This window comes from Alternaria incomplexa, assembly GCF_024043165.1.
Source record: "Alternaria incomplexa strain BMP 0042 chromosome Unknown scaffold_3, whole genome shotgun sequence".
NCBI lineage: Eukaryota > Fungi > Ascomycota > Dothideomycetes > Pleosporales > Pleosporaceae > Alternaria > Alternaria incomplexa.
The window spans coordinates 924,852-939,870 of record NW_026249852.1 but is presented as its reverse complement, the minus strand read 5'-3'; the positions used below and the strand labels follow the sequence as shown (position 1 = coordinate 939,870).

At 53.2% G+C, this 15,019-nt stretch overlaps 6 protein-coding genes across 6 annotated transcripts; 5 read left to right on the top strand and 1 right to left on the bottom strand.

Moving 5' to 3' along the window:
* Positions 1–454: 454 nt before the first annotated feature.
* Positions 455–1,861, top strand: J4E90_002704 (uncharacterized protein; the record flags this gene model as incomplete). Its single annotated transcript, XM_051432280.1, has 4 exons — positions 455–594; positions 642–971; positions 1,017–1,582; positions 1,659–1,861. The coding sequence occupies 4 exons, from the start codon at positions 455–457 to the stop codon at positions 1,859–1,861; spliced, it is 1,239 nt and encodes a 412-aa protein (XP_051293702.1).
* Positions 1,862–3,124: 1,263 nt separating this feature from the next.
* On the top strand, positions 3,125–4,878 carry J4E90_002703 (uncharacterized protein; the record flags this gene model as incomplete). The annotated part of the gene is made up of 5 exons (XM_051432279.1): positions 3,125–3,277; positions 3,331–3,648; positions 3,707–3,913; positions 3,973–4,480; positions 4,535–4,878. 5 exons carry the CDS (start codon positions 3,125–3,127, stop codon positions 4,876–4,878), a joined length of 1,530 nt encoding a protein of 509 aa, XP_051293701.1.
* A 360-nt stretch (positions 4,879–5,238) lies between these two features.
* Positions 5,239–5,987, bottom strand: J4E90_002702 (uncharacterized protein; the record flags this gene model as incomplete). The annotated part of the gene is made up of 2 exons (XM_051432278.1): positions 5,239–5,785; positions 5,839–5,987. The coding sequence occupies 2 exons, from the start codon at positions 5,985–5,987 to the stop codon at positions 5,239–5,241; spliced, it is 696 nt and encodes a 231-aa protein (XP_051293700.1).
* A 180-nt stretch (positions 5,988–6,167) lies between these two features.
* J4E90_002701 (uncharacterized protein) lies at positions 6,168–7,652 on the top strand (the record flags this gene model as incomplete). The annotated part of the gene is made up of 2 exons (XM_051432277.1): positions 6,168–6,804; positions 6,853–7,652. 2 exons carry the CDS (start codon positions 6,168–6,170, stop codon positions 7,650–7,652), a joined length of 1,437 nt encoding a protein of 478 aa, XP_051293699.1.
* A 1,202-nt stretch (positions 7,653–8,854) lies between these two features.
* On the top strand, positions 8,855–11,048 carry J4E90_002700 (uncharacterized protein; the record flags this gene model as incomplete). The annotated part of the gene is made up of 5 exons (XM_051432276.1): positions 8,855–8,896; positions 8,962–9,475; positions 9,528–10,120; positions 10,166–10,313; positions 10,360–11,048. 5 exons carry the CDS (start codon positions 8,855–8,857, stop codon positions 11,046–11,048), a joined length of 1,986 nt encoding a protein of 661 aa, XP_051293698.1.
* A 1,712-nt stretch (positions 11,049–12,760) lies between these two features.
* Positions 12,761–14,441, top strand: CYP51B (Sterol 14-alpha demethylase; the record flags this gene model as incomplete). The annotated part of the gene is made up of 3 exons (XM_051432275.1): positions 12,761–13,006; positions 13,055–13,252; positions 13,302–14,441. The coding sequence occupies 3 exons, from the start codon at positions 12,761–12,763 to the stop codon at positions 14,439–14,441; spliced, it is 1,584 nt and encodes a 527-aa protein (XP_051293697.1).
* Positions 14,442–15,019: the final 578 nt, after the last annotated feature.

Genomic DNA, 15,019 nt, shown 5'->3' with positions numbered 1-15,019 from the left:
CCGGGTTACGGGCGACATCACACCCTCCACTGTGCCAATCGTACCGAACATCAGCTCACGTCGATTCCACGTCATTATTACTGGACTGTGGCTTTGTCTCTTCTTATCTGCCTTAGATACTACCATCGTCACGACCGCGCTCATCAAAATCTTAAGCGATTTCGGTGCTCTCGAGCAGGCAGCATGGCTGATTACCGCGTATCTACTGACCTATAATTGTAAGACTTATCCATCGCAGCTTCATCACCGGACTAACGACACAGCGTTCTTGATGATCACAGCAAAGCTGAGCGACATTTGGGGCCTCAAGAGTCTCCTCTTACTTTGCGCGTCAATCTTCCTGGTATTCTCCATGGCTTGTGGCGGAGCGCAGACGATGACTCAACTAATCGTGTTCCGCGCCTTCCAAGGCATTGGAGGATCTGGCCTTTACAGCTTGACATTCGTCGCCATCATGAAGATGATTGTCCCTGAGAAGATTGGCTTCTACTCTGGGATCGTAAGCTCGGTATTCGCTTTGGCAAACCTACTAGGGCCTCTACTTGGTGGAATCATCGCTGATCGAACAACTTGGAGATGGATATTCTTCATGAAGTATGCAAGGTGCCGGCTATTGAGATGTGCGAGCTGACTAGCATTAGTGGCCCCATCATCGGTGTCGCAATAGCAATGTTGTTCTTCTCGATGCCTGCATTCGACGACGGTAGAACGAATCTGCAACGCATACGCCATTTGGACATCTATGGTGGCATATTGTCTGTCTGCTGGCCTATACCTCTCATCTACGCCCTTCAGGAAGCCGGTGTGTCGCATGCCTGGGGCAGTGGTGTCATCATCGGACCACTGGTAGCTGGAGTCGCTCTCCTAGTACTCTTTGGGTTGTATGAGTATTGGATATCGTCCAGAACGCAGAAAGCCCCCATCTTTCCCGTACAATTTCTTCGGAATGCACCCATGGCGTTGACCCTGTTGTAAGTCTGGAACACTGCAGTCGGACTCCGCTAACAGCGGGACAGGAGTCAGTTTCTCTTAGGATTCGCCTTTTACGTTGCCTTCGTCCAGCTGCCACAACGCTTTCAGGGAGTGAACTTTACAAGCGCGGAGCGTGCCGGTATCCTTCTGCTTCCTGCTACCGTTGTGACTCCGATTGGTGCTATGGCGTCTGGACTAGCAGTAAAGAAGGCACCAGTTGAGATTGTCTTGATTGGCTCGACCGCGATCGTATGCGTTGGTATTGGACTTCTTAGTAGTTTGCCGACCTACTCTCACCTGTGGCCTGGACTGTACGGTTACGAAATTATTACTGGTCTTGCTTTGGGTCTTGCAAGTCCGCCATATTTCGTGCTTGTCGCTACCTCAATTCTAGAAAAGGACATCGCTGTGGGTACCGGAGCGCTCAACATGGTGCGGACGCTTGGCGGATGTGTCGCCGTCGCCATCTGCTCTGCAATCCATCGCGAGCAGTTGAACACAGGGCTGTCCAATTTTTTGAGTCGCGAGGAAATCAGGGAAATGCAAAGTTCGACATCGTTGATTGCGCACTTACCGGATGCGGCGAGGGATCGTGTTGGTGTTGTCTTTGGTAACAGCTGTAGGTTTCAATTCCCTGGAAATATAGCTATACGAGACATACATGCTGATTAGCACCACCATGCCAGACAATAGGCAGTTCCAAGTCATGCTGGCGTTCACAGGACTCAATGTCATCGTCGCGGTCATTTTAGCCATCGTCAGAAAGCGATCCGGGCTATTCGGCCTCATACCTGAAAGGAAAGAAGGGAATGAGTATGTGGAGGCTAAAATCGACCAGAGCGGGCCCGCATCGAGTGGAGTGCTGGCTCAAGATACTTGTGAGAAATAGGCTTCTGAAATCGCGGCTACACACAGACCGGATGATAATGCGGGCGCGTGCCTTGGAAAACGAACGTGAACAATTTACGGTATATCCACATTGTTGATCACGAGACGCTGTGTGGATACTATCATGGTGGCTCCATGCTGAAGCATTTAGCGATTTCGGCACTACCGCAGTAGGGAAGTCCGGCAGGAAGCACCGAATGGACAGGTATTGAGCCTTGCTTCAGCGCATCAATCCGCGCCTCTCCCTCATGGGATCTAATGTCACTCTCCGGCCAGAAGGATTAAAAGGCTGTACATTTTTCGACATACGGTGTCGAGAAGTGCTTAATTCCGCACGATTGTATCCGTATTGCTAGCAGATAAGCACTTGGTGATGTCTAAGCAAGCAACGTCACAAGCGCATGCTTATGTGGAAGCTTAGCCGTCCCCCGCATCTTGACCCCCGCACACGTTGCAACGCCCTTCACGCTTGAAAGCTCGGCATGCGACGCCTCAATGCTCGGCATCGATAATGCTGCGCCGTTGAGACCTGAAACGAATGTGCACATCGTTTGCCTCACAGGATGTGGCGGCATCAAATACGTTCTGTCGACGCTGTATCGTATCTTCAAGACGGCCACTAGCGGGGGATGTGAATAGTGGGCCACATGCGACACGAGCCTCTTCATCACAACCACAGCGCATTACCGCTACGAGTATGAACAGATTTAGAGACACGAAGAAATGCTGAGAATATGCAAACAAAACTTCGGCAGCATCATACAAACAGACAGGTATTCAGACAAACGGCACTTCGCTCCTACTTCTGAACCCCGACTCTCCGCGGGAGAAGCTTCTCTGGTGGTGAAGCCAGGGATCGGCAAGCGCTAGGGAGTGGATGGTGGGGATTGGATCCTGGAGAAATGCACACCAGTCCCTGCCGTCATCGGAACAAGATCATCATGAGTGGACTAGATGATAGGCGGCTCAATAGCCTCGGGCTGACGATACCCCAGCCGCTTTCTCCAGTGGTTCGACAGTTGGTGACGTTCTTAAGGGACAGCGTCTCGCTCGCTGATCGAGGGGTAATTCCGGACAAGCAAGTTCCCAGTTCCATGGTTGAGAATACTGGCTTGTGATTCTTTCGGACCGCGATTTGTTGCTTGACGTTCTTGCGCGAACCCTTTTCTTAAACGCTCTGGGCACTGACATTCACTAAGAGGCTTGTTCGAGGCTTGACATCTTGCCCAGCTACTAGCTCACACCCTGTATCTACGTCAACAACATGGCCTCTGGAGTAGAGCGGCCGATTGATAGGTCAAGCGAGGAAGAGAAGACTATCGGCGAGGAGCATGTTGAGACGGCAAAACATGTCCACACGATCGAGAACCTACCTGATCCCGACGCCGGTCTCAGCGAAGAAGAACGCGCTGCGCATGTAAGCCACATCTCAGCTCCTTGCCATAAACATACTAAAACCTCACCCACCAGGACAAAGCCCTCCTGCGCAAACTCGACTTCCGACTAATTCCATGGCTCTCCTTCCTCTACTTGATCTCCTTCCTAGACCGCACGAACATCGGCAACGCCAAAGTTGATGGCTTGCAAGAAGATCTCAACATGACTGACGGCCAGTACAATGCCAGTCTGACCATCTTCTTCGTCAGCTACTCCGTCTTTGAGCCACTGACCAATGTGCTGTTGAAGAAGTTACGCCCGAGTATCTTCTTACCACTTATCATGATCTGGTGGGGGATTTGTATGACATGTATGGGGTTGGTGCATAATTATGCTGGTCTTATGACTGCGGTGAGTCTTTTGCGGTTGGTGATCTGGTACCAAGGGTTATTTTGCTGACGATGCGTAGCGGTGGTGGCTGGGATGTGCTGAGGCAGGACTATTCCCTGGAGTAAACTACTACCTGAGTTGCTGGTACAAACGTTCCGAGTTCGGCATTCGAGCTGCAATCTTCTTCTCGGCTGCCGCTCTAGCTGGTAGTTTTGGTGGCCTACTCGCCGCTGGCATTGCGCAGATGGGAGGCGTAGGCGGAAAGCCAGGCTGGGCGTGGATCTTCGTAAGTGCAACTTGAACGCTTCCTCTTACCTGTGACCATGTTGCTGACAATAACCCCAGATCCTTGAAGGTCTCGTCACCATCTTCGTAGGAATAGCAAGTTACTGGATGGTCCACGACTTCCCCGCCGAAGCCACATTTCTCTCTCCTGACGACCGAGCGCGCGTTCTCCGCCGTCTACGCGCCGATAAACAGGCCTCAGCTGCGCACGAAGAGTTCCAGACCAAGTACTTTTGGCAATCCGTCAAGGACTGGAAGACGCTCATGTTTAGCATCATCTACATGGGTGCAGACGGTTCGCTCTATGCCTTCAGTCTCTTCCTGCCTACCATCATAGCTGGGTTGGGCTATAAATCTACGACAGCGAATCTGCTTTCCGTGCCACCTTATGCAGTTGCAGCTGTGGTGACGGTGCTAGTGGGTTACATTGCTGATCGCACGCAACAGAGGGGTTACTGCAACATGGGAGTCTCGCTCTTTGGTATCGTGGGCTTTGCCATGTTGCTCGGGTCTGCCAGTCCGAATGTTCAGTACGCGGGTACATTTTTGGGGGCTGTGGGTATCTACCGTAAGTGAAGTCATCTAGCAACATGGATCGCTTGGTTCTAACATGCTCCATTAGCAACAATAGCGAACACCATATCCTGGGCCGCCAACAACGTCGAGGGCGTGTACAAGCGGGGTGTCACCCTTGGCTTTGTGATAGGCTGGGGCAACATTAATGGCGTCGTTTCGTCGAACATCTACCGCAGCAGGGATAAGCCGCGCTATTTCCTGGGACATGGTGTGGTTCTGGCGTATCTGACGCTGTGGCTACTAGGCGGTAGTATCGTGACACGCTTTCTGCTTGCGTGGGAGAACAAGAAGAGGAGGCAGGGAGCGAGGGACCACTGGATTGAGGGTAAGAGCGAAAAAGAGATTGAAGAGATGGGGGACCAGCGGCCAGACTTTTTATATACTCTCTAAAATGTAGGATTGAAGCTTGGGCAGGACAGTAGAGCGGACTCTAGGCGTATCGCAATAGACTTGGCCCAGTCAAAACTTCTGAACCTTGGCTTATTGAAGTAAAGTTCCAAACTTCCGACTCATTTCACTTGGATAGTAAATGCGTAGCGCGATAAAGTGCAGAAATGGTATATTCGACGGCGTGGTTACTCATGGTATCTGGGAGACAATGTTGCAGCCTCGGAAAGAATCAATAAAGTGCAAGTTCGCAAGCTTTTAGCCCTGCGCCCGTAAGTCGAATACATGCCGTAAGATGAACGCCGCCCAATGCATGTCGTTTTATAAATTGGCCTCTCTCAGGTAAAGGTCAAGTGCTCCAGCTCACGCACCAACCTTTCGAGACTTGACGCTGTTCGCGCGTTCCTTCCTCTCGTTGCGGCGCATCCTCTCCTTCCGGTCTTTCCGATTATCCGCCCTCTGGTCGTGAGCCTCACCGGTCTTGGCTTCCATCTTCTCGTCAACCTCGACCAGCCAGTCGTTCTCGCCCGCCTTGTTCTTGCCCTTGTAACCCCACTTGGGTACCCAGTCGCCCGTGGCCTCGTCGTAAGCCAGCTTGGTGTCGCGCTTCGTGTTCTTGATGCCCTTCTTCGCAGCAAACTTGTCCCACTTGGTGGGCTCCTTGGCTTCGGGAATGGGCTTCTCGCGGGGGAGGGGTGTTGTTGGCGCGGGGAGCACGAGGTGGACGCCCTCTGAGTTTGACTTGATTTCGCAGGTCGAGAGGAGCTGGTTGATGAGGGCTTGAGCGGCATCGCGGGCAGTGGCAGCGAGGGTGGCTTCGTCGGCGCCGGCGGGGACGGGGTTGGGGTCGTTTGCGAGCAGGTTGCCCAGGTCAAAGGTGAAGGGTGTGGGCTTGTTCACCGTGACAGGTCTTGGTTGAGTCAGCAACGGTGTGGTAGAGGACAAAGCAAGCATGCGACGTACAGTCGGCTGGAGATGGTCGAGTCTGCGACGGAAGGTGCGCCGTTGGACTTGACGTCCATGGCGCCTCCGTTGATTTCGTCGGCGAGTTGAGAATGCGTGGGCGAAGTGCCACCAAGCGCGACGCCGCCGTCCATTTCGGTGTCTGACATTTTGCGAGGGTCGAGTGGTTTTGGTAGAATTTCACTTTGCGCGCCTGCTGCCAAAAGTTCAGAATAAATTTCGAGTCCGTGCACGAGCGGCGGACTCCCGAGGCTGCGACCATCACAGAATTCGTCTCTCGCATCGCCAATTCGCCCCATTGCGGAGGGCCAGAGCCTCAACCACCCGTCATGCCGCCGTCCACGTGTCTCCGGAGCTTCTCGCAGCTGTCGCTTGATGCCGCCGCCCATGGATGCATCGCACCGCGCGTGCTACGCCCCCAGATAGCCTGCTTTTCCACGTCGTCCGCCCGCTATGCCGTGACAGGACCCAAGAAGAAGGGCATGACCGCCGCCCCCAAGAAGGGTGTCAAGTCTCTCAACACGAAGAAGGGCAGAGGAGCATCAGGAGGTGACTCGGGCAAGCGGCCGGCCCAAGGAGAGCGAAAAGCCCAGCGGAAGCGCATCGTTCTGAGCAACGACAACGCACTTGAAGTATCTTCGCTGCGGGACCTCACCAAGGACAATGTGCTCAGCGAACAGAATGAGGGCAAGGTCATGGGACTACCGCAAGAGACTGTAGTGGATGCGCTGCGAGCCGTCGAGGCATTCAAAACAAGCCAGGGATGGGGTCTGTTCCGCCGACCAGCTGTGTTGATGAGGAAGGAGGCGATTGAACTCGCGAGGCTGTTCAACGAGGCCGAGAGCTCCAAGAAGACGATAAGACGGATACTGTGCGGACAAAGAATGAGCGGGAAGAGCACATTGGTACTTCAGGGCCTTACCATGGGTTTTATACGGGACTGGTTTGTGATCAACATCCCAGAAGGTATGGACTGTGGTTTCGAGGCAGAAACGTGCCACTGACAACTCTCAGCCCAAACCCTCGTCAACGCGCACACAGACTATGCGCCTCTTCCCAACTCAGAACCGATGCAATATACTCAAGATACGTACACGGCAAATCTTCTCCAGCAAATCCTCCTGTCCAACGGGCCATTCCTTGCTGCCACAAAATTGAGCACGCAGCCTGAACTGCCTCTGCCGCTTCCTGCGGGTGCTACACTGAAAGAGCTGGCGGCGCTTGGTATGGCCAACCCCGAGGCATCATGGCCAGTCTTTGTTGCGTTATGGAATGAACTATCTCTGCCCGGCCGTCCACAAATTCTGCTTGCGCTCGATGGTCTGTCGCATATCATGCGCCACTCCGAGTACATGTCTGCAGAAGTAAAGCCAATTCACGCTCACGACCTGACTCTTGTACGCCACTTCGTCGATCACCTTTCAGGCCAAAGGAAACTACCCAACGGCGGCGTGGTGCTCGGCGCAACATCACGATCAAACGCCCCTACGTCGCCAGCGATGGATCACTGCATCGAAGCAGCCGAAGCCCGTCAGAAGTCTGCAGACAAACTGCCAGAATGGAACCCCTACAAGAGCGTAGACCTGCGCGTCATGGAGGCTCTCAAGGATCTCCACAGCGACTCCAAGGGGCTTGACATTATTAATGTCGGCGGGCTGACCAAGGAAGAGGCGCGATCGATCATGGAGTACTACGCCGAAAGCGGGATGCTACGACACCAAGTCAATGAGGGCTTCGTGGCGGAGAAGTGGAGCCTGGCGGGTATGGGCAACATTGGCGAGCTAGAGAAAGCAAGTGTACGGATGCGGTTGTAGTTGTATTATACTGTGACACGAATTGTAAATCAAGCATGTCAATATCAAGTATCATTTGGTATTGCTAGTTGTAACGGCATATTCAGACCAACGGCCTTTCCCATGGCCCCTATCCATATGGTCAGATACTTATCTGCTGTTATGACGCTCTCGACACTGGCCTCCATCACATCAGCCGTCTGACATGGATGAATGAAGAAGACGGGTCTGTTGGTGAGCGGGTGCTCCTGCGATGGTTAGTTAAATCCAATACATGAGATTACACTTCTCACAGCAATGGTAATGCCTCCAATGACACCAACATTCTCTGTCTGAGCTTTGAACTGTGGCGGGACCAAGTGCTCGTACAACGTAGTCATTGTCGGCGGATACCGGTGCTCAGGGTCACGAATGCTGATGTACAAGACGGGCACGCGATAGACATCCGATAGGACGATATCGTAGTCTACAACTGGCTGGGGTGCTACGGCGTCGTGAAGAGCTTCCTACCTGAACTGAGCTCGTATTGGCAGATCAGGGCCCCGGCATCACCCACCTCGTCGTCGTCTACTACTTCCTCCTCTTCAATAGCGTCCCGATCACGCACCGCAGGTCGATCTGCGCAGAGCGGCAGATGGGTAGTAATGTTGAGATATACGGACCCATTTCGGTGCCTCTTCTCCACGGAAAGCCACTCGTGCTGCGCGCTACCTCTCAGCTGGAAGCATCGCTGCAGCGCATCGCAGGCCTGCTCAAACTCAATTGCATCGAGGTGAGGAAAACCTGGAAGCATGCTTGTGCGTGGTTTTGTTTGGGCTGAGTAATGCAAATGAGGAAGCTGTCATAGGGTGACTCGATACAGTCCATGGATGGCAGTTGACGCAGGTTGCAAGCCGACAAAGTGGGCAGCCCATAGGTGTAGCCGGTGCGTCGCTCCGGGCCAGTCAACAGGGCGGCAGGCTCGCCACGCGCAAATCGGCAGGGGTGCGACGCGACTTCCCCGGCTCTAGAGCTTGGCTGCCTGCAACATCGTCCAAGGCTCGAGGGCCTGCGGACGTTCAATCTCAGTCCAGCTTAGCGGCCCAGACTCGCCCGCCCTTACTATTCGTTTCCATCGTTCGCAACACTATGCTGCCTATCTAGACAGTCACACCCGCGCCAGCATTGACCCCGTCTCCGTCGCCGTCTCCGTCTCGACTCCACTACTCGCCCTTGTTGTCAAGATGCCGGCCCAGACTGAGAAAAGCCAGCTCAAGCGAAACCGCGTAGGTAGCCGTTGTACTGCCAAGTATGTGACTGGGAGCGGGCGCTGACGCTTCAATTGCTGTAGTACTCGCAGGGCGAAGAGGCCGAACCAAAGCGCACTCGCCACTCGCGCCTGTCGCCGCCTCCCAACGGCCGTCTTAAGCAGGGACCGTTGCCTTCGCCTGTAACCCACAAGGAATCCACCGGAGACGCTTCGGAAGGCTACAAAGAAGGCACACAGAGCCCCCCACCCAGCAAGCCAAGCCAGGCACGCGGTGGTCTCTCGTCGCCCCCATCCGACACCCAGCCCTTCTCCCAGTTCGTCTACCCGCCCGACAGCCGGACGTACGCCGTAGAAGATGAAGAGGAAGAAGAGGTCTGGGGCTACCTGGTGCCTATGGATGGCCGGGACAAAGACGTGCTAGTACTGCGCCGGCGACAGGCCTGTCCCGTTCCGCAGGCACTCGTTGGCCAGACCGAAGGAACAGAGCGGGTAAGCAAAGAAGAGTACAAAAAGCAGGAGGATAGGTACGAGAAGGAGAAGCAGGAGCGCGGTGTACCAGCCGGTGGCTACCTCATCGGTCGCCACAGAGAGTGCGGTAAGTCGCGGTAATAGTCCCTGCGAAAGAGCGCTTGTCTGACACGTTGCAGATCGAGTCCTCAGTTCACCTACCGTCTCAAACCGGCACTGTCTGCTGTTCACTGAGAAGAAGGGCGGCGATGTTGTCGCTGTACTCGAAGACTTGTCTGGAAACGGAACATTTGTCAACGACATCTTCGTTGGACGGAACAAGCGACGCGAGCTGCGCGAAGGTGACGAGATTGCCATCTTGGACCAAGCCCGCTATGTCTTCAGATACCCGTTGAAGCGCAACACCCACCGATTCCGACAACAATACACCATGCAGGAGCAGTTAGGCAAGGGTCATTTTGCTTCAGTATACCTCTGCGCAGAGAAAGCGACCGGCGTACGGTACGCAGTGAAGAAGTTCGAGAAGCGTTCTGGTCCTGGTGAGAAGTCCAAGGTCGAGGGTCTGCAACAAGAGATTGCCGTGCTTATGAGTGTTAGCCATCCGGCGCTGCTCTGTCTCAAGGACACATTTGATGAGGATGATGGTGTCTACCTCGTGCTCGAGCTCGCGACTGAGGGCGAGTTGTTCAACTGGATCGTCATGAAACAAAAGTTGACCGAGGCGGAGGCGCGCAAGGTATTTGTGCAATTGTTTCAGTCGGTTAAGTACCTGGTAAGTCCCCAAATATCCTTCTGATTCAACGCTAACACATACCAGCATGAGCGCAACATTGTACACAGAGATATCAAGCCCGAGAACATCTTGCTCACAGATAAGGATCTGTCGATCAAGCTGGCTGATTTTGGTCTTGCCAAAATTATCGGTGAAGAATCTTTCACAACAACACTGTGTGGAACTCCGTCATGTATGTTGTCCTGTTCCAAAGTACGACAGTACGCTAATTTTTCCAGACGTTGCGCCCGAAATTCTGGAAAATTCCAACCACCGCCGCTACACCAGAGCTGTAGACGTTTGGTCATTGGGCGTCGTACTGTACATCTGCCTGTGTGGGTTTCCTCCCTTCTCAGACGAGCTGTACAGTGAGGACAACCCATACACACTATCGCAACAGATCAAAATGGGCCGCTTCGACTATCCGTCACCGTACTGGGATTCCGTTGGCGACCCTGCGCTGGATCTCATCGACAAGATGCTCACAGTCGATGTTGAGAAACGGATATCGATTGATGAATGCCTGCAGCACCCGTGGACTACGCAAGACAAAATAAGCGTCACCGACAGCACAGACGGTCTTACGGGGGCCATATCCAAGCTCGATTTCTCCAAGCGCAAGATACAACGGGAGCGCACTATGCTTAGTAGCATTAATGATGTTAAGGTCACTCGTGTCATCAACGCCGCTGAAGGCCAGGAGCCCGTCAAGGTTTACGCAAAGAATGGAGTTGAGAACGGCACAAAGATGAACGGCAAGACCCATGGTGCTGCAGAAGTAAGGCCTGCCGATGAGCGAAATCCCAACGAGTTTGTCGAGATGGGCGGTAAAGGCGATCAGACTCTGTACTCGGAAGAGGACGACGGTTCCCGCTATGCGACTGACCAAAGCCTTGCATCCGCACAGAGCAAAGGTCAGGTGAACTGAGATGGTGTGGTATTTCTTTCGAGCGGAGCGTCTGGCGTATTCTGAGGGTTAACGGGTCATGGGAGTTCTACGGCAGCACAGGCAGAAGTATAAAATAGTGGGCTAGGGGCCAGTACACATACTGCGGCCTACCTAGGTAGTCATTTTACAGAGCATAGCGTAGTAAAGATGACATTTTGCACCATGACCCCACCCGTTCTACACTGCTATCATAATGCCCAGAGTAAGTCCAGCCACAAGGCTGGGAAACAGGATAATGAGAAGTCGACTGCCCACAGTGCTACCTATGCAGAAAGCCCAAAATTGGCCAGCCCAAACTCCAAAGAGCCAGGAGTAGAAAAATTCGGGAAAGAAAAAGTATCCGATCAAGCAAAGAAGACTCGTACCCAACATAGCCAAGAACCACCATTTTTCCTTCTTGAACCAAGTTTTGAGGCCGTTTCGAATACTATGAGTTTTCAGCCCAGTGTCAGGATAGGCGTGGAAGACTGTGCCGCCCTGTATCTCTTTGTCGACCCTTTCTTTCAGTTGTTTTTCTCTAAGCACTGAAAGATCAGTGTCCTCGATATCGAGCTCAATCCTCATAGCTGCTGCCAACTTGAGGACTGCGCGATATTCGCCAGAGACTTCTTCGAACTGGGCATTGTTGGACGCAATAGTGAAATGTGTATAAATCCACATTATATAGATCCCGACTGTCCATGCGAGCAGCAGTACCATGCTGATGATGAGCTGCAAAAGTGAGAATCCCCATTTATAGTCCTAGACCAAAAGCTTAGTATGAAATGATAATATCTCAAAGGCGTAGTGACGACCTACCCCCGTGTTCTGACATTTGCCGTAGAGCTCCATGTACGTGCGATCGAAGGTTTTGTTCCCCCTCACCCAAGTTACGTCTAATGATTCAGGAGAGTCTTGGCCCCCGAGGCTCTTCGCTTCGCTTTTGTACGCAGTGATATTGAGGACAGGCGGTTCTATGAGCGTGTCCATAAATTGCGACGATTCGTTTCGGGTTCCGCCAAGTCCATGTTGTTTGACATCTGTGACTGCTTAGTAGGTACACCATATACATCACGCACGGTCTTACATTGAGAGACATGTGCCACTAGGTTGCACGTAGAGCTGCGGCGACTCGGCGGCTCGGGAGTACGGGTCCATGTGCTGCAGCTATGCCGACGCCGTGTTGGAGGCAAGCCGAAATATCATCAACAACGAACCCAAAGCGCAGTAATGTTTATACACCTGATGGAACAAGAGCCGTAACGGAATAGGCTAGGGATAAGTACATGTACTGCGCAGTGAAATAATAGAGCATACGCAGGTACCTAGGTAGCGTAGTAAGGGTGAAAACTCACACTTCGATACTGCCTGCTTCGGGTTGTGGATAAGGTGATGTATCCCTCAGGCCAATGACATGGCACGATGTACGATGAGAGGGTATTTGGTCTGGATGGCCTGTCAGTGGTGCCATCTCTCTCCTTTGAACGGGTGCGCTAGGATCCGCAAGCCGGTCCCTGCCAAGCTCTCGACACCGCCCACCGCCCGCCAGCCCACTCATCCACTCAGACGCCGCCCTGTACGGCTATAGTATGATTGGATAGCCTGGCCCCTGCGCGAGCCTCAACCCGTGGGAAATTTATTGAGGCGCGTCCCCGTCAACAGCGCCTTTCCCTCACGCCCTTGACTTCTGTTGTTGCTTCTTGTCGCACAGTATGGGTCTCCTCGCCAATGTCGCCGGCCCCTTGGGCAACTTCACCTCCACCTCGTCGCTTCCCGTCCTCGTCGCCGCCGGCTTCGCCTCCTTTATCCTGCTGGCCGTCGTTCTCAATGTCTTGAAGCAGCTGCTGCTCAAGAACCCCAATGAGCCGCCCCTCGTGTTCCACTGGCTGCCTGTGATTGGCAGTACCGTCACATATGGCATGGACCCGTATGCGTTCTTCTTCGCCAACCAGAAGAAGGTGTGTAGGAGATGCAATGGCAGGTTGAACATGACTGACTGGAAGTAGTATGGCAATGTCTTCACCTTTATCCTCCTCGGCCGCAAGATGACTGTGTGCCTCGACACCACCGGCAACAACTTCATCCTCAACGGAAAGATCAAGGACGTTAACGCCGAGGAGATCTACTCCCCGCTCTGCACACCGGTCTTTGGCAAGGATGTCGTGTACGACTGCCCCAACTCGAAGCTCATGGAGCAGAAAAAGGTGCGCACCACCCAGTCTCATACTCGACCCATGGCTAACGCGAGGACAGTTCGTCAAGTTCGGTCTCACCCAAGACGCCCTCCGCTCCTACGTTACCCTCATCACACAAGAATGCGAAGACTTCGTCAAGCGCCACAAGGCTTTCAAGGGACAGAAGGGCACTTTTGACGTCCCCAAGGTCATGGCCGAACTCACCATCTACACCGCCTCTCGTTCGCTCCAGGGCCAGGAAATCCGCAACTCGTTCGACTCCAAGTTCGCTGAGCTATACCACGACCTCGACATGGGCTTCTCACCCATCAACTTCATGCTGTCTTGGGCCCCGCTTCCCCACAACCGCGCACGCGACAACGCGCGTGAGACGATGATCAAACTATACTCTGAGGTCGTTCGCAAGAGGAGATCGGGTGAGGTCAAGAAGGACTCTCCCGACATGATCTGGCATCTTATGGACTGCAAGTACAAGGACGGCACACCGGTACCCGAGCACGAGATTGCCGGAATTATGATTGCGCTGCTGATGGCTGGTCAACATTCGTCCTCATCAACCATCTCCTGGATCATACTCCGATTGGCACAAAATCCCCACCTGGTCGAGGAGCTCCTTGCTGAGCAGAAGTCGGCTCTTGGTGAGGACCTCCCACCGCTAACCTACGAAGACCTCCAGAAGCTACCCCTCCACACTCAGGTCGTCAAGGAGACCCTCCGTATCCACGCCCCGATCCACTCTATCATGCGCAAGGTCAAGCAACCTCTTGTCGTCGATGGAACAAACTACGTTGTACCCACCTCCCACACGCTTATGTCCTCGCCTGGTTTCTCCGCTCAGCTCGACACCCACTTTGTCAACCCCTCCGTCTGGGACCCGCATCGCTGGGACGCCGAGCACCAGCAATACGACGAGGAGCGTGACGACGCCGACCAGGAGAAGATTGACTACGGCTGGGGTGTTGTTTCCAAGGGAACAAACTCTCCCTACCTACCCTTTGGCGCTGGAAGGCACCGATGCATCGGCGAGCAATTTGCTTACCTCCAACTGCAGACCATTCTCGTAGCATTCGTGCGCGAGTTCAAGCTCAGGAATGTGGGCGGCAGCAAGGACATTGTCAACACCGACTACTCGAGTTTGTTCTCCAGGCCGTTGGCTCCCGGTGTTGTAGAGTGGGAGAAGAGAGAGAAGGAGTTGTAGAGGACTTTACAACCCTTCATTGCTCTATGAAGCTTTGCGTTTTTAATGATGGGTGCATGTAGATACAGGCGGTTATCCTGCTTTCTACAAGCATGAGCGCGCATGAGGTTCTGGGTTCCGTTCCATGCCAACATAGACTTTGGGATTAGTATATTAGTTAATACTTTTGGGTATCTAGGAGGAAAAGATGTAATGAGAATCGAACATAACAGTAACATGCCTTGATACGAGTTTAGTCGTGTTGTAGAGGTTCCATGCCGGATAAGGCCGACTAGGTCCATAGTGCATAGCCGAGGACATGTCATAGCCTTTCGGTAGGTCTACCGGAACCTCTAAACGTGGAGCGCGTCATCTTTCCTAGTCACGCATCCGACTGGGGTCATCACGTTGCACCTTTTCACATACCTCGGATTTGAAAGAGATTCATTTTGCGGTGTACCGGAGTGGTAGAAAAGAGTTGGAAACCCAGCATTTACCAGAACTACTTACTCACACTTGGTTTCCACAAAGCTGTCCGACAACCAGACTAAAGACTATTCAAGACGAGTAAAGATTGCCATTAGAAGGGAAGATTTGAT